This window comes from Patiria miniata, unplaced genomic scaffold, assembly GCF_015706575.1.
Source record: "Patiria miniata isolate m_02_andy unplaced genomic scaffold, ASM1570657v1 HiC_scaffold_3, whole genome shotgun sequence".
Lineage (NCBI taxonomy): Eukaryota > Metazoa > Echinodermata > Asteroidea > Valvatida > Asterinidae > Patiria > Patiria miniata.
In genome coordinates, this window is record NW_024037069.1 from 28823214 (window position 1) to 28848582 (window position 25369).

At 40.2% G+C, this 25369-nt stretch overlaps 1 protein-coding gene across 1 annotated transcript; it reads left to right on the forward strand.

Moving 5' to 3' along the window:
- The first annotated feature begins 1068 nt into the window (after positions 1-1068).
- Positions 1069-13992, forward strand: LOC119738387. The gene is made up of 11 exons (XM_038213267.1): positions 1069-1226; positions 2854-3007; positions 4307-4424; positions 5320-5445; positions 6689-6754; positions 6869-6994; positions 8144-8315; positions 9773-9839; positions 10461-10637; positions 12015-12883; positions 13686-13992. The coding sequence occupies exons 2-11, from the start codon at positions 2894-2896 to the stop codon at positions 13813-13815; spliced, it is 1965 nt and encodes a 654-aa protein (XP_038069195.1). The 5' UTR covers positions 1069-1226; positions 2854-2893; the 3' UTR covers positions 13816-13992.
- Positions 13993-25369: the final 11377 nt, after the last annotated feature.

The following is a 25369-nucleotide window of genomic DNA, read 5'->3' on the forward strand; positions in this document are numbered from 1 at the left end:
TGCCTCAGATCGCACCACAGAGCATCTAGAATCCAAAAAAAAATGTCGGGGCCCTTAAACGGGCCCCGGACCCCACGCCGTAATTTTTTTGACCCACTTTTTAGGGGAACCCAAAAATATTTTGGCCCCCCCCCAAAAAAAAAAATTGTGTTCTGGATCCGCCCTTGACTCCGGCCGCAGCCATTTGACAAGGCATCGGGACGAAGTCAAAGTTTTATCTTAGAAACGTTATTTTTCAGTAGGATACTACATGTATATAGCAGCAATTTTCTTCTTTTTTTCTGATACGAGGCTCTTAAGGATTTTTTTTTAAAAGGGAAATAAAGTCCGAAATCCGTACCAAGTTGAAAAATAGTAGCCTCCACTCCAGCCTGTTTATAATAAAAATGCCCCATAGGAAAGCGCACAAGGTATTCCAGATAGTTGTGTAATAAAAAATATCGCCATCGGCCAATGGGGTGCGCCCACGGCGGTGGTATGGTACGGTGCAACCTCGTCTCCAGGGTGTCGAGCAGTACGCCCCACCACTACCTGCTCTCTCACCCTGGTATTGGATCATTTGCATGTGCAAGATTTTTGCACACGTATGCAAATGAGGAACAGTCTGGTGCCTGGATATGCGGTACACATTAGCGTTTGCTTTTGTATGCGGTGTCTGGGGTAAAAACAGAGTCAATTCGTAGCAGCGCGAGCACGGCGTGAGTTACGAAAACACGATTTTTGAAATAAAACTGTTACGATCTTATCGAGACAACATGCAGTATCATATTTCATATTAATATGAGCAAATTGGAAAGGAAATTAGTATTTTCGAGAAGGCGTGGACGAATGATCGCGAAAACACGTACTGCACGTTGTGAATATATAGCACCAAGTACACGATATAAATCCATTACTAGCCAATTGCGGTATCCAATCAGGATACAGGAAGAAAGTTTCCTATCCAGGGTTTACTATTGGAAACGCGGTTGGAAATAAAGTAAGCACTGGGGACGAGGTTGGGTACGGTGGTACGTAATGTATGTAAGGGGGGAGAGTATTATACGAAAGTGAAAGTTCGTCGCTGGGTGGCGCTATTCAGATTTGTGATGGGCGAATGGCGAAGTGTGTGTGGACATGGTGGACGGGGAGTCGTGTTTACCTTGACCACGAATCTATTTTTCTAGTAGTACTAATGATAGAACTGTTTGCACGTCTAACCTGATACATGTATGTTTGTCAGTTTGGTAGGTAGTTTCCTTCAGCCATATCTAGCCCAGTTATGTAGCCATTCAAATAACGGCATGAAATGAAAATAAGTTTACTAATCCACAATTTAAAGCTATAGGCCTAGTCCATCATTTGTAATTAGTGCATTTTGTTCGTTTGAAGCAACAAAAGTGTTCAAAATCTAATGAAGGATACTGAACAACTTACTTGATGAAGTTTCAGCTCAGCTTCAGCTTTATATTCCGAGAAAAACAGCATTCTAGGATCTCAATTTCAAATCAAAAGTTGCTAAATCATGTTTCGAATTGTTTTGAATTGCAGCTTTACGCGATGTCGCGCACTGATCCGACGAATTATAGCAACCGCGCGCGCCTGTGCATCGTTCCAATGCTTATGCGCGCTGCGCCGAATAACAAAACGAGCTACTAATTTAAATTTTCCTACGGTGCTTCTTAAGACGCACCGTTGGAAATGCCTTCTTTCGTTGATTTCTTCAAAATGAGAGCTTGCCAGAAAGGATAATTTCACAGGGAGTTTAATCCCCTTACTATCTTTCAACCAGTATGTTTTTCAACAATAATTACCCCAGTTACTTTTTTGGATAGCTGCAAATGATGGACTCGGGCTTTAATATTGTTGATGTACCTTAACGTGGCGCGGCCCCTAACGTGGCGCAATTTTATTTTTCGCCTGTAGCGCCTAGCTAGAGCAAAAGTTTTAACTGAAATTTCACAGAAAGTGAAATTTCATCAAGTTCTAAACACTCCCGTTCATAAATCGCGAGTTTATTTACCCGTTAAAAGTTAAAAGAAAAAATTATTTTGGCGTGATTTTCCGATTTTATTTTCAAGTGCAAAGTGAACCCATTGAAAATGCCCTGAAAAATAAGAAAATAATTTTCTGACAAACATCTGGCTGGGTTTGTAAGTAAAGATAATAATGATTTATCAGAATTTATCAAGTTTACAGAAATTCTTAAATGTTAATTTGGAATTTTCTAAGATTTATTCAAGTGCGCCACGTTAGGGAACACTCCGCCAATTTGTGCCCAATTTCCGGACGCGACCGTTTTGGCATTTCGGATTAAATTTTATGAAACCGAAATTGTTCACAGAGGTTAAATAGCAAGCATTAAAAAGGTAAAAGTACCAGTATTTCACTGCATGAATTTGAGGTTTGTCAACAAAGAGGTTTGGCAACACTACACGAGGAAAGTCGGGTAAACTTCGAAGTGCGCCACGTTAGGGAACACGACTATATTGTGACTGTCACTCAGTGTCATGACTGTCTAATGTTGTTGGCCATTGCGACACTAATAACGTTAGGTTAGTTCCAACGTGCGCCCCTGTAGGCTGTAGGCTTCAGTGGGAAGTGAAAATACAAATGGTGGTGGTAAGGTTTACATACCTTTGGGAAGAAAAGAGAAATTTTACCTTCAATTCGGGAAACATCCTTGTCACACACGCCTTGTTTGAGGCTGCCATTTTGAATTCAGGAAAAGTGGAAATGTGCATAGGTTTTGATGGCTTTCAAAGTAGGTATGAAAATTCTTCAAAATCTCGTTTGCTAAGCTTTGGCCCGAGAATTGCCCGAGAAAATAATTCCTTTTTTTTGTTTTTGTGTTTTGGTTTCATGTACCGGTAGGCCTTGGGTTTGGAGATTACTGGCACTCTGCAGATGAAAAATGACGGCCGTCAGCCCACTTCGTGTTCCCAGCCAAACCAACCCACTGTATTGCAAACCACACCAGCTGGCTAATCCGTCCGCCAAAGGTGAAAGAGTCCAGTATGAAAAACAGGTACTTCTGATTTTGTGTGGCCTAAACAAAGTTTTGGGGGACACTTACCAGTCCTTAATTCTGTATGACCGTATGACCACATCCCCTTACTGACCAGGACTACTTGTGGGGTACTCTTACAAAGGGAACGGTACCCCACAAGTGAAATCTTTAGAAAAACGGTACCCCACAAGGGAAGTCTTCAGAAAAAGGGATTGAAGCTATAGTCCATCATTTGCAGCCATCTGAAAAAGTAATGGCGTATTATTGTTGAAAAACATACTTGGTTGAAAGATAGTAAGTGGACTACTCCCTGTGAAATTAATCTTTCTGGCAAGCTATCATTTTGAAGTAATCAACGAAAGAAGGCTTTTTCAACGGTGCGTCTTAAGACGCACCGTAGGAAAATTTAAATTAGTAGTTCGGCACAGCGCGCGCAAGCATTGGCACGACGCACAGGCATGCGCGGTTGCTATAATTCGTTGGATCAGTGCGCGACGTCGCGTATAGCTGCAATTCAAAACAATTCAAAACATGGTTCAGCAACTTTTGATTTGAAATTGAGATCCTAGAATGCTGTTTTTCTCGGAATATACAGCTGAAGCTGAGCTGAAACTTTATCAGGTTAGTTGTTCAGTATCCTTCATTAGATTTTGAACACTTTTATTGCTTCAAACGAACAAAATGCACAAATTACAAATGATGGACTATATCTTTAAAAGGACAACAGTGCTCCTACCCTACAAGTTCTTCCTGTGATGTCATCCGTATGACCGTGTATCCCCGTATACAAGTTTAAGTTAAGTTTTTGAAAAAAATGTATAATTTCTACATGCTTTCATTAGTTTTGATGACTCTTGGATGCAGTGACCATTGGGTGGGAAGACACCATTTTTCATTGGATTACTGAGGTCAAAGGTCATGTAGGGGTCATTTGAGGTTGTTTAAAAAAGCAAAAAAAAAAACTTATTTTAAGAACACAAAACATACAGGGAACGACCATTAAAAAAGGCGACACACGCGATCCGTGGATCACCTTGTTTTTTTTTTCAAACTCATAGCCAGGTTTTCTTTGCGGGGTGCCTTAGTGACCCAAGCAGTGTGAAGTTTGTTAAAAAGTCCAAAGTTACTTAACCTACTACATTAGTTCCTGTACTGTCCAGAACCGCCCTGCCTGTTACTCCTTAAACCGTCCCACAACCACCCAAGCAGATTTCACAGATTTAACAAGAATTTAATACAGTGTATGCATGTACAATGTAAATTCATGTGCTATAAAGCTGGGTTAAGAATGTTTCTGTCTTTTGCGTGTGTATTAAGGAGTTTACTGAGTGGATCAACAGGTACCTTCAACAGCTCTCCCCCTCGGCAAGGGTCTCAGACCTTCAAGAGGACTTGGCAGATGGCATCACTTTGCTGCGCTTTGTCCATCAAATAGGTGAGCTTTGTTTCATCTTCTCGTTACTCCGTCATGTACTTTCACCCAGTGTTCTAGGTTTGTAGGCACGTGTGGTCCAGCGGTAGAGCACAGGCTCCATGATCATGGGATTGTGGGTTCGAGCCCCGCCGTGGCCATGCTTGTTGTGCCCTTGAGTAAGGCGCTTTACCTCAATTACTCCTCTCAACCCAGGTGTTGAATGGGTACCGGCATTATTCAATGCTGGGAAGGTAACAGACTCGCTGTGGAGGAGGTGTGGCGATCCCCCCACAGCAGCATATGAGTCTGGCCCAATCGCTGACGAAAGAGAGATGGGCACTCCGTTCCTGTGAACACAGGCTTGTCCTCTTTACTTTCCTTTAACCTTACTAGGTTTGCTGCCTCCTCTCATCAGTATATACCGTTTGTGTTCCAAGCCGAGTCCATCACAAGTCCTGTCACAAGATGAACAATAACAAAGGAATGCCTTTGTCAGCTAGAGCTCAATTGAAGAGCTTGTGAGTTGAATTGGGACTGGAGGACTTGTGATGGACTTGCAGGGACTTGTGACGGACTGGACTACATCCTTGTTCCAAGGGCTTCTATGGTGTTCAAGTTTCTTCACTTGTACTGCCTCTCTGTGGAACTCCTAGCCAAGATATTGCTTTGCCTCCTTCCCCTTATCACAGTTCAAGTGAAATATCAACAGATATCCTTCTCTCTGTTGAACTTGCTTCATTATGTCTTGTGTGTAGTCATCACCTTGAGCTGCCCTTGGCCTTGTGGTCGGCGATTTTTATTACACTAAAGGAAAACATTATCTTTCTCTAAAATCTGACAGTGGAGCTTTTAACTAAATCTTTAGTTTGATTAAAAACATCATTTTGACAGTAATGATTTGTTTTTGGCCCCATAGCATTTGAAGCACCTCCCTGTATTCACACAAGGCCAGCCTTATATGTGCATCGTCTGGAAAACACGGAAGCCTGCTTGTCATTTCTGGATAGACTAGGAGTGGACCTTAACGGGGTTTATGCTGAAGGTAAGTATGAGCTTTGAGGTTGGGTCGGGTTGGGTTGGGTTGGTTTAGGTTAGGGTTAGGTTGGCATAGGTTGGGTTGGGTTAGGTTGGATTAGGCTGGGTTGTATTGGTTGCGTTGGGATGGGTTGGGATTGTTTGGGTTGGGTTGGGATTGGTTGGGTTGGGTTGGGATTGGTTGGGTTGGGATGGGTTGGGATTGATTGGGTTGGGTTGGGATTGGTTGGGTTGGGTTGGGATTGGTTGGGTTGGGATGGGTTGGAATTGATTGGGTTGGGTTGGGTTGGGTTGGGATGGGTTGGGATTGATTGGGTTGGGTTGGGTTGGGATTGGTTGGGCCGAGTTGGGATGGGATTGGTTGGGTTGGGATGAATTGGGTTGGGTTGCGTTGGATTGAGTTGGGATGGGTGGGGTTGTAATAGGTCAGGTTTTGTTAGGTTGAATTAGGTTAGGGTTAAGTTGGCATAGTTGGGTTGGGTTAGGTTGGATTAGGCTGGGTGTATTGGTTGGGATGGGATTGGTTGGGATAAGTTGGGTTGGGATGGGTTGGGTTGGGATAAGTTGGGTTGGATTGAGTTGGGATGGGTGGGGTTGTAATAGGTCGAGTTTTGTTAGGTTGGATTATGTTGGGTTGTGCTGTTTGGGTTGGGTTGGGCTGGGTTGCGTTGGGTTGAGTTGAAATAAGTTGGGATAGGTTAGGTTGGATTATAGTTAGTTGTACTGGTTGGGTTGGTTGTGTTGGGTTGGGATGGGTTGGTTGGGTTGGGTTGGGTTAGGTTGGATTATAGCTAGTTGTACTGGTTGGGTTGGTTGTGTTGGGTTGGGATGGGTTGGTTGGGTTGGGTTGGGTTAGGTTGGATTATAGCTAGTTGTACTGGTTGGGTTAGGCTGGGTTGGGATTGATTGGGTTGGGTTGGGTTGGGTTGGATTTGTTGGGATGGGTTGGGTTGAAATAGGTTGGGTTGGGTAAGTTTGGATTGAGCTGGGCTGTGCTGGTTGGGTTGGGTTAGGTTGATATATGTTAAGCTTGGCTGAGCTGGGTCGGGCAGGTCTGGGTTTCTGGGGTTTGAAATGTTTTGTTGGGTGTGCTTCTTCGTGGGATGGACTTGGTTTAGATTGTGACGAAATTCAGTTTGTATAGTTAAACAGTTTCTTTTGTTTGATCTTTATAGCACCGAACTCCCCTTGGTCTAAGGAGACTAAATTCTTTCATGTTTATTACGAGTAACTTTTTGTTTGTCTTGCAGATGTTGCAGTAGGGAACATCAAGACTATACTGGCCTTGTGTCGTGCAATGTACATCCGCTTTGAAGGTACAAAACATTCTCAACCATTTAAAGTGTCACAGTAGCAGTGATCCGACTGATTTTTATGTAAGTTACATTTCAAACAAATTCTGATTTCTTTGTTTTTTGTTTTTTGGTCAGGTGAAATAATGGAGGACCATCGTTGTCTAAGTCCTATGTTGTCATGGAAACATAAATCACCATCCTCGACCCTCTGTGCTTCCCTTCCCTCCGAGTCCACATGGCCACAGTTTCCATGGAAACAAGGTATCGTTGAAATCGTGCAGATGTCTTAGTTAAGAAGTTAAATATTCAGATCAGTTCAATCCGATTCATTATGTTATTTCCTCAAGGTGAACAAAACTTGGAAGATGAAACTCACTTTTCCAATATACAGTACAAAAAACATTTCATCTCGCAAGTAATTAATACTTAAAATACAAGATCAGGTAAGACAAAAAATGTAGAGTCTTAGAAAAGTTTTAACAAATTGAAAAAAAAAAATCGATTGCCTGGCAAATTACAAATTGTCATTCAAATCTTTACAGCAGATGCAGTACATTTGTTTTGTAAGCTCTTCAGTGAGTTCTAGTGTATGAGCCAGTTAGGTATTTCAATGACCCGAGGTAATTCGGGATAACATCGCCGACGTGATGTTACGCGATGTTAAGCGCATGCCCATTCTGCTGGTAATTTACACGCAAGCGTCGTTCGCCCGCATTCATGCGCCTTCGAAACGTTTGATTATCCCGAATGACCCGTGGCCCATATCATTGTGCACATGCACAGTTGAAATAACGAACAGGCTTATTGGAAAATAAACTTTAAAGGGAATATACATCATTGGCTTTTGCTGTAATTTTCAGAAATGAAATATTTGAGGGGTTAGTATAATAGATCAAATATTGTTACACTCACATGTTTGAAGTTTTGTGTTCGAAAATGCTGGAAAAACCAAAAAAACAAAACTTTTTAAGTAGTCTGGTTCCCTGACTCCACTAAATATAAAATGGATCAATTTACAGATGCCGCAAAATTGTAAGGTAAGGGTTCCAGTCTAGCTGGCCTGCACCCGTTCATGGTAACCAATAGCAAACAAAATTTGGACTGAATTAATGGTAAATTTGGAGCAGTAGTTGAAAAATAGTTAGGTTTTTCCAACGGTGGTCAGCTGACCACCGCTGGAATTTTTTACAAAAATACCATTTTCTTGAAAATGACTTCACACCAGGTGCCATAGATTTACAGGATGCTTTAGACTGTCATTTACCAACATCCTATTAAGGTATTTCGCAAAAACTTGGTAGTTTTATTTTTCGATGTTTGCAAATGTTGTATATTCCCTTTAATATCTGGATAAGTCATTACTTTTTTTTTTTGTAATTGATTTTTTTTTTTTCTTTAATCCTATTCAAGGAGAAGAAGAACTTCACATGAGTTACCAGTGCTCTGCACCGGAGGTAGATGAAACGGCTGCGACGGAGACTAGACCAGACAACAGCATCTTCACCGTGTGGTACAAGGAGGACATGGCGGTGATTGGCTGGATACGGAGACTACTAGGGCTGGAACTCAGAGATTACTCAGAGTAAGGATATGGACTGATCCAAGACCCGCCCACCTTTTTGATTTGTGCACATGCACTTCTCACAGTGTCTGTGACCTGAATTGTGGTCACCTGACCAAATGTCGTGATCTAATTGGTCACGTGCACTGTTTGCTGTGATGTCACTTTTAGGAACACCCTCTACTGATTAAGGTTTTTCTCTTAAAACTGCATACCCAAAGTCATTATTGAACACATTTGTGCATAAAGTTTTCTCCATGTCTTACTGTCATATACTGAAACAGCAATGAACCACTGCAAGCAGAAAAGCAACCACACCAAACCCCTACAATTCGTGGTGACTATTTGTGCTGAAGTAGGGGTGAAACTGAAGTTTCTGTCTTGAATTAAATCACAGTTTTGTTCAAGAAAATGGCAATTTTCATTAGCATAAAAAAAAAAAAACGCCCATGAAATGGCACTATGAAGATTACAAATAAAGTTTGTAATAAATAAAGTTTGTAATAAATGGAATACAAAGGTACCGGGTGAGTTAAAAAAAAAAGCGGAACCCAAACCCCCAAAATTATATTTAAAAAAAAATTGTAGCACCAAAACAATAATGACTGGAAAGCCAATTTCATAAGGTACTTTTAGATGAAAAGGTGACTAAAATTGGTCCATCCGTTCAGAAAATATCACCATTTGAACACAATGACCCTAAAACCTGTCTCATCCAAAAAAATGCGATTTCAAGAATCGTCGTCTCAATTGTCTTCAAACATCACCAGCGATAAAATCTCAGTTTAAGCGTTAAAAATATTAAACAGAATCCATTTAATGGCCCGTCCTTTAAAAAAGAAGATTTTATAAATCATATTGTTTGCCTAACCGGGGTTGTTAATAAAGATATTATGTACCACACTTGTTGACAGTTGGTGAAACAAGTATTCTGTGTCATTTTCTTTGTTCAAACAGTCAAAACACACAATGAATTGCCTTTTTTGGACGAGACAGGTTTTAGAGTCATTGTGTTTAAAAGGTGACATTCTTTGAATGGATTGAGCAATTTCAATAATTTTTTCATCTAAAAGTAGCTTATGAAATTGGCTTTCAAGTCATAATTTTTTTGGGGGGCTACATTTTTTTTCAAATATGGAATATATTTTATGGGGTTTGGGTTCCGCTTTTTTTGACTCACCCTGTACATTTCAAGGATTGCTTTAAAAAAATAATTTCATTACATGCATGGGCCCTTTAATTGCAGATAACATTTCTTGCTAAAATGTCAGAGCCCACTTATACATCCCTGATGTAGAGACTTTTTTTTGTAACCTTCTTCAGAAATCCATTTTCCACTTTGATATCTATATGTTATTTTGGGAACTCTCTACTAGAGAGTTCCCAAAATAACATATAGATATCAAAATGGAAAATGGATTTCTGAAGGAGGTTACAATTAGTTTTTATAGAGATTGTTTCTTATTGGTCAATTTCAGATTTGCTGATGGTATTCTTCTGTGCGCCATTGTGAACCAACTGTGGTCTAGCTGCATTACACAAGAGGTGCGTTTTTCACTGCCTGTACACTTTTTCATAATAATAATAATAATAATAATTTGGGAGGCTAATCATCCTTACTCGCAGCTGGTATGCTGAAATGCAAAGGACGCAGCTACAACGTGGTCCGGCCGCTGGCACGTAAAGGCGCCTATGGCTGCCGGCCACATCGACCCATATATGACCACGGAGCACAGCCTGAGATCAAAAGTGTTTGATTTTTCCGGAGGGAGGAAAACCGGAGGGCCCGGAGAAAAACCCTCTTGGCACAGGAGAGAACCAACGCACAACTCTACTCACATGTGATCCGCGGCCAGGATTCGAACCGTGGTCACCTTGGTGAGAGGCGAGCGCTTTACGCACAAGCCACCCATGCCACCCTTAAACGGAGTTCTTTCAGGAGACCTGTATGGTCCGCTCATGAGAGTCAGTATAGTGGACATGTTGTTTAGTAATTTGTAGTGTGTGCAGGGCCCCAGTGGTAACCAGTTTTAAACTGTGTGGGCATACCCTGGGTAAAGAAATGTAAAAAATATACTATTGTTGACTAGTGTGGGTTTTTAGTGGTCAGGCTGTACTCGAAATTTATTACTAACACTGGACCCTCTCTCACCGATTTCACATCAGGAGGTCCTCTACAGCACCCCTCTTGAGCGGCTGGAGATTGCCACCGAGACTGCTGAGCACTTTCTGGGAGTACCCAGGACCGAGCTGGACCTCCAGGCAGTGTCCGTCGGACAGGGACGAGACACGCTGCCCTGGTACCTGCTGGAACTCAAAGCTGCAAGCGAACGGGTCTTTCAGGTATTAATGCTGAGTTAACACATTTCCCAATTTGTAAGCCGAATTGCCGCGGATAGCAATTCTTGAGTAAATCAGGGAATGGTTCTTCCAGTTGGCTGCCTCGGGATGATTCTGTTGGTAGTTCGGTGAAATTTAGATCGTTACAGATCGGGAAGTGCGACATATTCAAAATTGTCGGGTTGATTCGGGAAACAATTTCAATTCTTGGTTTATTCTTGTTGTATTTGTAAGTTATTCTGGATATTTTTACAGCATTCTTACAAGTTTCGTAGAGATATTTTGGGTGTTAACAGTGCAGAATCATGCCGAATACTGAATTACGAATGTATCAAGAAATGTACGAATATTATAATAATAACTTACGAATACACTAAATCGGCAAGATTCTGGGTCATTCTTGATGGTTCTTGAGTTATTTGTTTGTTATTCTTGACAAAATCGTTACAATTCGGATTTATTCTGCCCTAAATCGCATTCATTCAGGTTGGTTCCGTCTGATTCGGCTCCCAATTCGTACCTAGTTTTTGATTCGTTTTGTTTTATTCTTTGAAACAGCGAATCGGGGCTAATTTCTCCGATGCCATCAAGATTTTTTATTCAGGATAGATCGGGGTATTCGTGGCAATAAGTCGGGAATGTTAAACCTAGCATAAGTGAGTGATTGAAGTTGTGATACTACAGAGTGTTGAGAGCGCCCTCTCTTGTCCTGTATTGGCAAGTTACAGTCCGGACATCAAACAAATTAGAGGGCCTACTTTTCGGATCCTGGCAGAACCTTTCACAAAGGCAAAAGGAACATTAAACAGATACTGCGCTGTTTGTCATGTACCTCAATGCAAATCCTTATTAATTAACGGTTACTACCAGGTAACATGTAGCTATTGAAAAGTAAATGTGGATTAGTTTTGGTGGTTTTAGTTGTTTTATTGATGAATTTTTTGGGGGGAGGGGTTTCTTCTCTAGGTCTATTTGTGTCGGGTTTTTGGTAACTGTGTGAAGGTATAGCTGCACTGATCATCCATAATGTTGTTTTTGTCCTGGTGGTTATTGCACATCCACATTGGAGTAAAAACAAGTAAGCAAATTAAACAGAATTGGACTGGTGCGAAACAAGAAAAATAAACTTGAAATAATACTGCGGCCAATTTCACGGCGCTGCTCAGCACAATAATGTGCTTAGCACAAAAAAGTATGGCTTATAAAAGCAGGTTACCAGCCAAAACTCCATGTGATTTATATTGCTCGCGATTAGTATTCTGGTAACCTGCTTTTATAAGCCAGACTGTTTTTGTGCTAAGCAAATTTTTGTGCTGAGCAGTGTCGTTAAATTGGGCCCTGGAAAGTTCTTTTTGTTTATTCGTGGCTCATATGAAACAGGAACATGTGGCAATGGAAGAAGAAAAAAACAAGAGCAGAGACGAGGAAGAAGCTGTCAATCGGATGCGGCGGCATCTCCTCCGGCAACACTCCAGAGAGATAGCATCGGTCGCACCAGCAAGTCATCCCATCCAGGAGACCCAACCAACCACTCGCAGACCCACGCCACTCGTCAAGGGTGGTCGGCAGAGCGCTGAGTACACAACAAATGTCTCAAAGATGGACAGAAGTTCACCAACAGCACCTTGGATGGATGAGATGGACCGGAGAGCATCTCAGAAAGCAAGACAGGATGGCAGACAGGATCGCATCCCGGAGATGCCACGAAAGACCAAGGAGACAAGGAGAGATGCAGACCGAACAAGATTGCCTGACCAACCGTCTACGCCGAAATCTGCAGGGCATCTCGATCATATCCCGGCCACTTCAACTTCATCAGCATCTCCTAAAGATGAGACAGTCAAGGCAGTTGAGCGGTTGGAGACCAGCCTGGTCTCTCTCATGCAGGAGGAGACGAGAGAATCCCCTTCATCCGATCAAGGAATGCAACATAATCTTTTGGAGAAGCAGCAGATCAGTAGCAGCGGTGCTCCCCTAGTCGTCTCGAATCTTCACCCATCCTTGATGACTGCTCCCCCAAGAAGCGCAACACCATCCTTGCCTAAGAATCTTCCGCAGCCCAACATCGCCACTTTCTTCTCGCCCTACTCCATGCCTTTTGTCTCCGTAGAGAGGCGGGGTCCGGCTGCCAAGTTTGATAACCCTTCCAGGAATTCCTCTTCCAGCGTTGTCGAAGACGACAGCCTCGCAAGAGGCAAGCTAACCTCATGGAGCGATAAGAATGTGAGAGAAAGTCAGAACAGAGACAAGTAAGTACAATTTTGTTGTGGAGTTCTACTCTGCAGGATGAAAATGCTGTATTTGCATCAGATTGGAATAGCAATAACCTGCATAGTTGTCCTAAACTACTATTTTGTTGATGTACTGGGTGAGTAAAAAAAAACGAAACCCAAATGTCGAGACCATTGTTTTAGTGAAGTTCCGCATGTAGCACTTTCAAAATCTAGGATATGAAAAGCCCCATTCATAAGCTTTCTTTTAGTACAAGAATCATTCAAATCACTCATGTTCTTTTCAAGTTACGGAGTTTTAAACACAACCACTGTTTTAAAGTTCTGTCCACGGATCACAAGATGGTAAGCATTCTTTCAGCAAAACGAAAACAAATCACATAGGGATGTGTGTGAATTGTTTTCGTTTTGCTGAACGAACACACCCTTTTTAGTGATTCGTGGACAGAACTTTAAAACGGTGGTTGTATTTAAAATTCTGTAACTTGGAAAGTACATGAGTGATTTGACTGATTCTTGTACTAAACGAAAGCTTATGAATTGGGCTTTCATATCCTAGATTTTGAAAGTGCTACATGCAGAACTTCACTAAAACAATAGTCCCGACATTTGGGTTCGCTTTTTTTGACTCGCCCTGTATTTATAGGTTCTTTTGAGGGTTTATTTTTAAAGACCAAAAGGGCGGCATTTTTCCCGCCAACTGACTAAGATATTGATTGATTGACTGACTGACCGACTGAGTCACTGAGTGTAAACATTCACTTGGAACTATTTTGATTTCCCTTTTACACAAATCTTGTGCATCTTTTTGGTCACGTAGGCCAAGCAAAGAACCAGTGTTGCCACGGAAACCTCCCGGTAACATCAGCGCCACCATGCTGGCAAGATTGGCTGCTAGATCTCCAGGGGGGTTAGCTGGAATGAGCTCTTCCGATTCCGACGGCGACTGATGACGGGGAATTTTTGCCGAATGGAACCCATGTTATGTTGCTGAACTGCAAGAGGCTTTTTATTGCAGAGGTAAATTCTTCTTCGGGTAGGTTAAGGTAAAGGTATCCCATAGCCATTACTGGCCATAGGGGCAATGGGATGTTAGAGGTCCACTGTGTCTTGGGCCCGGCATATGAGTGGCAGGGCCCAGTCCTCTCCTCTCGCCGTCTTACCTTCCCTGAACGAATCAGGTACCTATTTTACTGTTGGGTCGTCAGAGAGAGTTTTCCAGTTTTTGGTCCAAATGGGATTCGAACCGCCAACCTTCCACTCCGTAGCTCCACGCTCTAACCGCTCGGCTACAAGGCCCCTCTTCTTTGGAGTTGTATTAAATAAATGAAATAGAGGCCCTAACATTTGATCTTCGCAGGATCTCTCTAAAGAAAATGAGAATGATCAGACAAGCTAGGATTATAACGTCACTTTACATTTTTGTATTTACAATTTTTTTGGGGGGGGAGGGGTGGCAATGATGTCATTTCCCCCCCCCCAAAAAAAAGAATGCCACTTGCTGTAACTGTTTACTTTCTGCATTGATCAAACATGTACAATACAAAAATATAAATCTGTCACAACTTTGTTTACTTGGGCCGCAGCGAAGAGCGCTGTGTATTGTCCAATGGTGACCAATATCGTCTGCCTTGAACAGCCCCTCCAACAGTCAGATGTTGTCAAACCCTCCCCCCCCTCCCCCCCCCCCCAACACTTACCACCCTGGAAGACCTGTCAGCAAACTTGTTATCAACCCCCTCCCCCCCCCCCCCCAATTCAAATCAGTCTGACGACATACCGGCTTTTTATTTCATGATACATGTACATCACATTAAATAAAATATTGCTCGTTGTCACGAGAGTAATTGAAACGGTCATAAAAAATCTCTTTTAGATGTTGGTATAAATATATTATCAAGTATTTGTCAGATAGCATTGGTTTATGGAGAATTTGTTCAAGGAGGCTGATAGTTTAAGGGAAAAGTGCTGGTTGTCTTTGGTCTAGCTGCAAACCAACTCTTGTGAAGAGGCTGACAGTTTCAGAGAAAAATGCAGGTATCCATTGCCAATCAGATCCTATGACGCAGAATCTTGTGACTTGCGGGTTTATGTTTAATGGTCATTCAACTTTTAAGTTCATGCAACTTTGAACAAAAACTGCATGTGCTGAGCACATGCAATTTTTGTTCAAAGTTGCAGGGTGTGCAAATAAATGTATTATTAGGCCCAAAAAAAGGCTCTGGTTTCTGGTCTGCGCGTCGCCGTAGCCATGCGCGTCGGCAAATTTTAAAACACAAATTTCAATGTAAAATGATGTCTCAAAGCAGCCAAACTCACTGGTTTGACTGGAATCCTGCTGCTGCACAATTTTAACATGTTTTTAGATGGGGTTATGATCGAGTATATGCTTTATGTGGCCTCTCTGGACTCCCATATATTTGCACTAAATTTAGTCGGGCACCATGTGCAGTCATCAGCCGTCATTTGAAAAAAAAACGCTTTTTGGGCAAGCTCCATACCAGAAACCGAAGACTTTTTTTGTGGCCTAAGGTCATGTTTGCTATGGTGTGTGTTAAAAACAATGATATCTATGTACTTTGTTATACATGTATTAATAATCACTACAAGCAGTGTGTGTAGCAGTGCATACAATTGTACTTTACTAATTTTATTTTGGAATTTCCACTGATTGAAGATATTTTTTGGGGGGAAAGAATGCTTCCAGTTTTAGTAACAAGCAAAATGTACTACAAGATGTGTTTGTTGGTTACGGTATTTTACTTGAAATTGAATAACTTGTTTTTACTCAATATTTGATAAAAATGTAACATTTATTGTCTGAAAGAAATCAGCAATCTGGGCGTCTCCAGGACTTTTTCTAGAGGGGGCTAAGCACATAATTTCCCAAAATCCTTGTAATTTCTTTAGCATATTCTCAATTTATCATTTTTCGGGGGGGGGGGGGACATTTGCCCACCCACTCCCATTGACACCCTTGCGGCCGCCCATGTTAATGTGTTTTTAAGAAGCAGTCTGCCTCATTCCTCTGCTGATTTGAAAATCACATTCACTCTTTCTGCATTTGAATTTAAACTTTCCATGCCTGAACTCTGCAGTCGATTTTTTTTCTGTTGAATTTCCACATTTGTTTCCATTTTTTATATCTTTAAACATTTTTCTACACTATTTTTCTACATTGTTCTTGAATGTAGCAAAACATATTGTTTTACACTGTCTTGGCCTATTTTAAGACTGTATTGGGAATATTTACAATATTTTGGATAATTAACTGCAACTGTTAGGTTTGCAGTTTATTTTTGTATCTATTTAATAATATTCTGGACTGTGTGTAAAAAGTTGAATTAAGTTTGAGTCAACTGTAAACTAAGTTGCACTGTGTCTTCGAGTTTTGGCTGAATAGTTGCTGTAAGCTTTCCGTAATTGAAATCTAGGTGATGGTGTAATTATTGATAACAGTTTTGGAAAAGCTTATACTTATATATGGCTATTTTTCATATATTTAAATATACATTTTGCCTTTCTTGCCCAGTTTGGAGTGCATTATGGGTGAAGTTTTCGTATTGGTTTGTAAAACTGTCTTTCCATTCGGGTTCCTCTTGTGAGAAATATTTCGAAGTCTTGCCATATTGTTTTCAGGGTAAAGTGTTTGTGAAGTACATTGTATTAAAGTTTTGTGTAGACATGTTTAGTTTTACAGGCTGAGTAAAAAAAACACACGAAAGCAGGACCAATTTTTTATTGAAGTTCTGCATGTAGCACTATCAAAATCTAGGATATGAAAGCCATGAGGTAAGCTTTCTTTTAGTACAAGAATCGTTCATAAGTGTTCTTTCAGCAAAACGAAAACAATTCACATGGGGATATATGTGAATTGTTTTCGTTTTGCTGAAAGAACACCTACCTTTTTTGTGATCCGTGGACAGAACTTTAAAACGGTGGTTGTGTTTGAATATCCGTAACTTGAAAATTACATGAGTGATTTGAATGATTCTTGTACTGAAAGGAAGCTTACTAATTGGGTTTCATATCCTAGATTTTGAAAGTGCTACATGCAGAACTTTATTAGGAAAATGGTCCTGCCATTTGGGTTTTCTTTTAATTTTTTTTACTTGCCCTGTATGCGATTCAATCATTGTCTTGTCGTCCAATAAAGGTGCAGTTGAAGTGGTAGAAGTAAAGACGGCCTGTCGTTTATGCCTTTTTTAAGATAACTATTTTTTTTTTCATTTGCTATTTTCTTAGCAAAAAATACCTATTAACTTTTGATTGAGACATCAAACGAAAAAAAAAAAACACCGACATTTAGTAAACGCATTATTTCTTTGCAAATTCGAATAATTGGCGGCTCAACAATATTAATTAAAACTCTCGCAGGGCGGAATCATTTATACGCAAAAAGAGAACGCCTTATTAAACAGGTTTGCAGACTCCCAAAATCGGGACAAGGGGAGTTATTTTTTTTTCGTTACACAAAATTAAAATTCGTTAGAAGATTTTTTTACCGAGCGCGTACTGGGTGCACATTCTTTGCGGTTAAGAGACCGAGACCGCTAAGGTTGCATAGCGCCCTCTATAAAATACATGTGTAAAAAAAAATCTTGGTAAATAATGCATTATTTCGCGCGCTTGCCCGTACTTACTTGTGTCACTTGATTTGATGATTCAGCGAACTTAAGTTAAAATTTTCTTTATATTTATAAACTAATTTAGTAACGCTGTTGACCTTAAAAGTAAAAGCAGCACTGTTTTTTTTTTGGGGGGGGGGTTAAAGAAAAGCTCGAATTACGCTACAATCACGCTTAGAGAAACATAACAAAAACCTTTCAGACTAAAGGAGAAATCATAACATCACTGTGCCACTTTCCTATCCCCAAAAGAAGACCAAACATATTGAGCCAATGATGCCTGATATTGATCAACTTAAACAAATTCAGACGAAACCCACACAAACTGGATTTTTTTCGAACCGCGGCATCTGTTGCGTGTAAAGTTTACAGAGCAGTACAGTCTAGATAACTCCAGAACGTGGACAAAAAAATTCCATCACGCTATTTGCTTTCACAAAGCCGCACCTAGTGGCGCAGCTTATCGTAAGTCAGACCGAATTTAACACGAAGCATTTTCCCATGGATTTGTAACAACCGTGCAATTTCTTTGTAAAAACGATATATTCCTTCCTAATATAAGAGTATTCTTGGATCTGTGTTTTGCAGGAGAGTTATCAACATTGCTACTTATTTCTGTCCTTCAGAATCAGATATTTGTTCTTGTCCTAGAGAAGATCAAAGAAATGATTTTCAAAAAAGGATGCGATGTCATGGCAACGATCTATGCCTCTCTTTGGCTCGTCTGTACGCCAGAAGAAAAAAAAAACAGACATCGCAGACAGCAGGAAATTTACATTTTGATGGGATTTAGCTTTGCCTATACCAGCATTTTCATAAGCTTAATCCATAAAAATAAAAAATCGGCCTACGCACACGACTAGTGTGTGGGTGTGTGGGTGTACGTATTTATTCCTGTGTTTTGAGGGTAATTTTTGCCATGTTGACCAAATTATTGCTTTAAACGATATAGGCTAGAATTTTTATTGTTTGCTTTTAGATTAAAGGATGCCACATAACACTATACCAGTAAATACAAAATTAGGTACTTTTAAAATATAAGTTTGTCAACATTAATGAGCTTCCCCACTGTACAAATATCCACATCTAGAACTGAAACAAATATTCCAAAAAGTTGGCCGTGACATCGGAATTAGTATGAAAAGACGAAGAGGTCAGACAAATTGGGTTCGATGTACCCATTAACAAATATGTGACTAGATATTTTTATCACGAAAACTTAAAAGGGAAACCTTTTCGTGCCATGTAAAACAAAAATGCAGTAGCACCCTGAACATTCTTGAATAATAATTAGATAATAATTGTATACATTACACAGCAATTAAAATAATTATTAACAGGGGTGTATTGAATACATTTTCACCATGTACAAAGCCACGCCACTTCTACAGCTTTGGCCATTATACAGAAGTAACAGATATTCGGTTTTTTTAACCATTTTCTGCGTTTAAAAAAAATGCTGGCATTTTTGGGTTGTTTTGTTTTGTTTTGGTATTTTTGCCTTGTGATACAACGACCCCAAACTTCGGCCATTGACCTTAAACTGTTCTAATCGCTATCACTAATTGTTAGCATTTCAGTTCGACCGGATCCTCTGTCCTCCATTATCGCCGGGTATTCCAACGTCCAATTCACCGCAAAAAAATATCTAACAATAATCATCTCGGCACATCCGCTTTTGAGATATATTCTTACACAAACTTGTCCCAAATTATCATTCACGCGCGCATAATAATACGCATGGGAATTAATTCCATTGATTTTACAATCGATAAGGTGCTGATGACGGAGAACACAATGTATAAATAGAAACAGAATTTCTATAAACGCGCATTTATAATCTGCTGAACATCTGTTGAATATTTGTTTTAAAACTACGCAGTTTTGTCGTCAACAACTGAACCATGGCTTTTTTCTTCCATGCCAAATTTGGTATGGATTTTTTTAATCACCTGTTTAACGGAAATAAAAATCGGGTTCGTAAATCATTTCTATGGCAACAATTTTCAAATGAGCTAAAAATAATTCTGCTCCCAGTTCTAAAGAATCCTCAGTCGTTTTTGACGGCACAATGTAAAGCAATTTTGTCTAATATAATACCCACCCGTCCGTGCTAGTATTAAACGAAACACTATATATACACCAGATGTGAACACATTACGGGAAACATGCCTAAAATCTCCTTTTTTTAGGAGGGGGGGGGGGGGCGTCTGCAACCCCCTGGAAAAAAGTTGTTATATTAGACACAAACAGACCCCATTTTTTGAATGAAAAACACACAACTTTGAATTGAGAAATTGCCGCTTGTGATAAAAAAATATATATATATTTTGAGACCCAACGTTGGGGTTAAATTCAAGGCAACAGTTGCGCTATAACGACTGCATATATTATAGTTAGCTGCGCGCCAAATAAAAACGTGTTATCGCAAATTCAATTATTGGGTCCTCGATGTTACACACAAATGACATAGTGTTGCCTCAGCCCCTAATGACATCATTACATTAATGTGCAGCACACGGGTTACCCATCTTTCAGCGGATGTTATCTACGAATCCAAAGCACCGTGAGGGGACGAAATGTAAACATGCCAAATTATGATTCTGAGGCATCGCTCATCAGCGGTGATAGATCTGATTGTACTTTTAATGGTCCAGTTTGCCGGGGCACTGGGGGGGGGGGGGGGGGGGGTCCCCATTTTCTGGAAGGTGTACTCGTTTGATCAAGATAAAAAGGAAGAAATAACTAGAGCTGTGCCTTTTACAGGAGATAGGCTTTTCCGCATTTTTTTGGGTTGATATAAATAATACGTGTAAAATAATACTTGAACAAAAAATACCACGTCAAATGTTTGTATTAGAAGATTTAAAAAGGTTGACAAATTAATTTCAAAAAAGGTGATGACGTCATCATGACGTCACTTCACACTTTATATACTATTATCAGTATCTACCTACCCACCAATTTGTAAGACTATCGGACTTACCCTTATAAGTGTTTGTAAAAATCGCATTTTTGATGACGTCATTGTGATGTCACACATTTTCCAAATTTTTTTGAGCAGATACCTTTTTCATAACAAACCTAATACAAAAAGAATTTTGAATTTAGCATGTTGGGTTAGCGAGATATGGTGATAATCTTCAAAACTTCAAAATTCGTTATAAAATCGCACGATGACGTCATGATGACGTCACCTTAATTTTTTACCTGTAACACATCCCATTCTACCTACATACCGAGTTTGATCATGATAAAAAGGAATAAATAAATATATAGCAACATTTTTTCTTCGAATGTTGAGCGTGATACGCGCACGACAAGGAAGGGGCACGTGGGGGTGGCCCTCTTTGTTGTGCCAGTACTCCTCTGGTCAGAACAAAATTTTCCTTGCATGAAAAAAAATAACCAAGAATCTTTAGTGTCACACCTCTATCCAAGCAGTCCTCTTTTCGAATCGTTTTATTTGTTTGTTGAAAATTCTCAGATAAATGTTCATTCAGTCTGGGGGTTTCTTTCAACCAATACTCTAACAGTTTATTTGGGTGGAGAGTGTTATCAAGAGAAATATCAACACCCGGCAAAGTAAATCAAATATAGTCAGAGAGTCCGTTTATCTTTTTGACATCCGCCAACAACAAGCAGATGGCCTGGTTTTCTGTTTACTTTCCTTTCTTTTAACAGGAAATACGATGAACTAGATTCTAGTTATAGTGCATGCATGTACATGTATACATGTACATTGTACATGAGGAAAGGGTTGTACTTAGAAATTGAGTCGCATTTCTATGATTTAACCAAGCTGATATTTTTAAGCTCTGGCAGGAGTTGATGTCACTTGATGGTCGGTCGGGCGGTCTATCTGTCTGTCTGTCCCCGGAAAATGACCAAACGTATGGCCATACGGTGCTCCTTATGTGACATAGGCGTCGCATTTTTCAGACAACGATCATTTTGATCGGTTTTATGCAAGACTTTCATGCAAGACTTAATTCTTGCAACATTGCCGGAGCTTATTATTGTGCACTCGCATTTTTTTTATCGTCCCATATAAAATAGGCTCTGTTGCCCACACGTTCGAATCCCAGCCAGGCCCGGTCAATGTTGTCTCTCATTGCGCGTATGTGCTCCATCAGTTCAGTGGATGGAGAGAACAGCATTGACCGGGAGATCGGGGGAGTGGCAAGGGCGGATCCCTGCAGAACACAATTGGGGGGGGGGGAGCAAAAAGAATTTTGGCCCGCTTCAGGGCCCCGATTTTTTTTTTTTTTTTGCATTCTAGATGCTCTGTGGTACAATTTCTGACCACTTTAACCATTTTTTTGAGGAAAAGTTGGTGGTGTATGCAGTGCCTGCCTTTATTGCGACGTCACTTAAAAAAAAAATGAGTTCGTTTTTGTGTGTGTGTTTTTTTGGAGGGGGTGGCCCCCGTTGCCCCCCCCCCCCGGATCCGCCCTTGGGGAGTCTGTGGGTGACCGTGGGAGGGTAAGGTTATGTCCCAATTACCATTTTGGCCGGGATTGTAGGCCCGTGCCACTGACTCCCATGGGTTTGTAACTTTGTTGTACCTCTATGTACCCTGGGCCATCACATACTGCACGCAATCACGATGTGTACGTGTGCCCGGCCATGCACCCAGGCGATTCGGCCTTGGGTCTCCTGCATTTTGTCCTTCTGTACGCACCCCGTGAACACACGAGGTCACTCCGCAAAAACGAGGCTTGAATCAAAATTCACGAACGCACTCACATGGAATAAAATCATATTGTTATTTCTTCCCCACTTGAAATTGTTTTTATATATGCAGGTATATATATGCCGTTTATTGAATTCACATCCATTACAATAACTTTAGGGGTCAAACATTTTCTGTCCCGTGACGTGTTCAGTTTGATTTATGCCAGACGAAGAATTTAATCGTACAACCAGAGTTGGTCAATTAACGTATACATTATGTCGACATTATACCAGTTTTATTACAGAATATTTGAATGTGATAATTCGTGCATGTTTCTCGATAAAGTTTGCATCACTGATCGAGACGGGACAAAAACATAACTGTACATAATAAAATATCCATGGAGATAATAAATACATAAATACATAAATACAATCAAAGAAATCATCATCGTGCATCCTTTGCATTTTGAAAGCGACGACTGCACTGAAGACTACTCATTCTTTTGGCGGGAACTGCTGCATAACGACCCGTATCCGGCCGCCGGTCGTTGTCATGACGGCAGGACAAAAGACGTGGGGGTGTGTCGGGGGCGCGTATTATAATGTTTGTGGACTATGCACAGAATATCAATATTCGTACACATGTGTGCATACAGTACATACAACCAGCTAGTGTCTAGGCCTACTACATGCAGTGTTTATAAACACGCTGCATCCATTTATAAAATATGCACAAGTTATCATAAGACGAAGTGACAACTTCCCAAGCGTTTTTGCGTGATAACGGAGTGCCGTCAAAATTGAAACTGGCGTACGTGTTACTTGCGCCTTCCCCGTGCTATTTGCAACGCGAAAATAGATTCTTGTTCTAGATGCCATATGATTTTTCTAGCATTACAGAAGTTATTCACTTTCACTTAATGAGCCATATCTATCGTTTTCGACCGAAAAATATCAGCCCATGTCTATACATGTAGTTATGTTTATAAAGCTTTACTCTAACTGTTATTGAATTGAAATGAAAAACAAACATTAAATTTATGAAAGCGAGGTACAAAAGTTATGAAATTGCGAATAGAACGAAAGCAATGACATAAAGTCAATTACAAATTGATACCAGTCTTTTCTGTGGTTAAACATACCCTTATGTTTTAAGCCACATTAAAAAAAAACCAGATACCACCCACTCGAATTCCGATATACGGCAGATAGGTTTATCGGATTGTGCCTTCGATATGGCATTTGGAACATGGCATTCGGTACACAGTCAGAAAATGTCATGAGAAATAAAAAGACATTTGATTATAGACCATTATCATGTTGTGGCCATCATGATGTTTCCCCATGCAAATACCAAAGCGAGGCCGGAAGGAAACATATAGTCTGGTTCCTCTTTGCACAAAAAATTATCATTCAGTACTGTTATATATTGGATACAGGGAACATGACTGCAATGGTGGCAGCATGATAAAGGTCTAGACTGTAGGGCCATCGCAGATTTGTCCTTTGAAAAGTATAGGTAGAATAACAAGCAAAGGCAGCCATTTTCAAAATTTGAAATTGCTTGTTATTATACATATATTGTTTTCAAAGGACAAATCAGCGATGGCCCTATAGCCAACTTCTTTCTCATGACATACTCTGACGGTCACCAAATGCCATGTTTGTATCATCAAAGGCACAATTCCCCCAAACATTTCCCCTATTTGTCCCATAAGCCCATTAAGGCACTATACGAAGGAGTACATACCATGATCCATGTTTTGTGCATGAACAATAAAACATTTCATGTACGCGGTCAATGTACTAGGTCCGGGGTCAAGATAAGCCCAACTGAAAATCGGAAGTGGTGACGATAAAATTGTCTGGAAATGTTTGTCTAGTGATACGCTGTATCAGATGCACACATACTTAATCTTGAGTAAATAAAGAATCAGACGGCATTATTATATACACGGTCTGTTCAATCATGAAAATTAGACTTAAAAAGATAACGGGAGACAGACTACTCTTTTCTTTTCTTTTTTAACTTAACGTTGTATTTCTGATGAAAGACATCCGTGTGCTATTGCTAACGGTTGTGAATCGACACAATTTCCTGTGTTTAGCAAACAATTACTTGTTTGTGCAATGATTAAAATAATGCATTTAATTTTATTTTTAAAAAAAAATTCAATATTGTGCCATATCTTATATTATGTTAGTTGAATGAAAATCAAACAAACTAACGCGTAGCTAGCAGTGAACTAAGAAAAAGTTATTATTTTTGACCTTCATCGTTATAAAAATATTCACACATTTTTACTGTGTAATATGTTGTTTACAGCATTTGTGCAGATGATTCGGGCTAATAATACGGATTTGAATATTAAACATGCAGAGACTAGGCGTTTAGTTGCCAATGTAGTAGGCCCGCATAGTCAAAACATTATCGAACGTAGACACCAATGTAAACAAATGCACATGGCGCGCACCGCTTTGTTTACATCTTAGCCTAGACTGCTTCTCAAGTCGCGATACATTTTGTGATCAAAATCAAGGGGACCAAATAAAAAAAAGTGGCCCGCCCCACGTGGTTATCATCATGACTATCGGTTTAAAAAAAAATCTCAAAATAATAATTATCTATTTGATCCAATCAGATCGACATTCCAATCCAACTCGATCGTTTTCTGACACTAACGAGTCGTTATTTTACTGTTCTTTCAGACTTCTATATAATTAGTCTATTTTCCGAGTTCAACTGAAGGTCGATCGACTAGTATTATAATTTAATGCACACCAAGCGGGCTGGCGATGTTCCCGTTATTTTCCATCATGCATAACGTGGCTGAAAGCATGAATTAGATTTGACCTTTCGCCCGACCTGAAAGAATTTGGACTACAGAATTGTAGCCGGGTCAAATCGCTGATAGGGTTTCAAACAATGAAATCGTGTTATTTTCTCAAATAACAATTACATTGTGAAATAATGCAGGGTGTGAGAAAAAGAAAGCTTGAATGACATTCATTGACGCGAAATTGTATGTTTTATGAGTAAATGGTGAGCAATTCTCCTTAATTTTGAATAAGGCTTAACCCTTCAATAAAATGGAATCGTCATTGGAAGAAGGCCAAGAAATGGAACATGAATAATGCATGACTTTGTGTTTAGTTTTTTTTCCTGCTATGCAACGTGCACGTGAAAGCTGGCCCT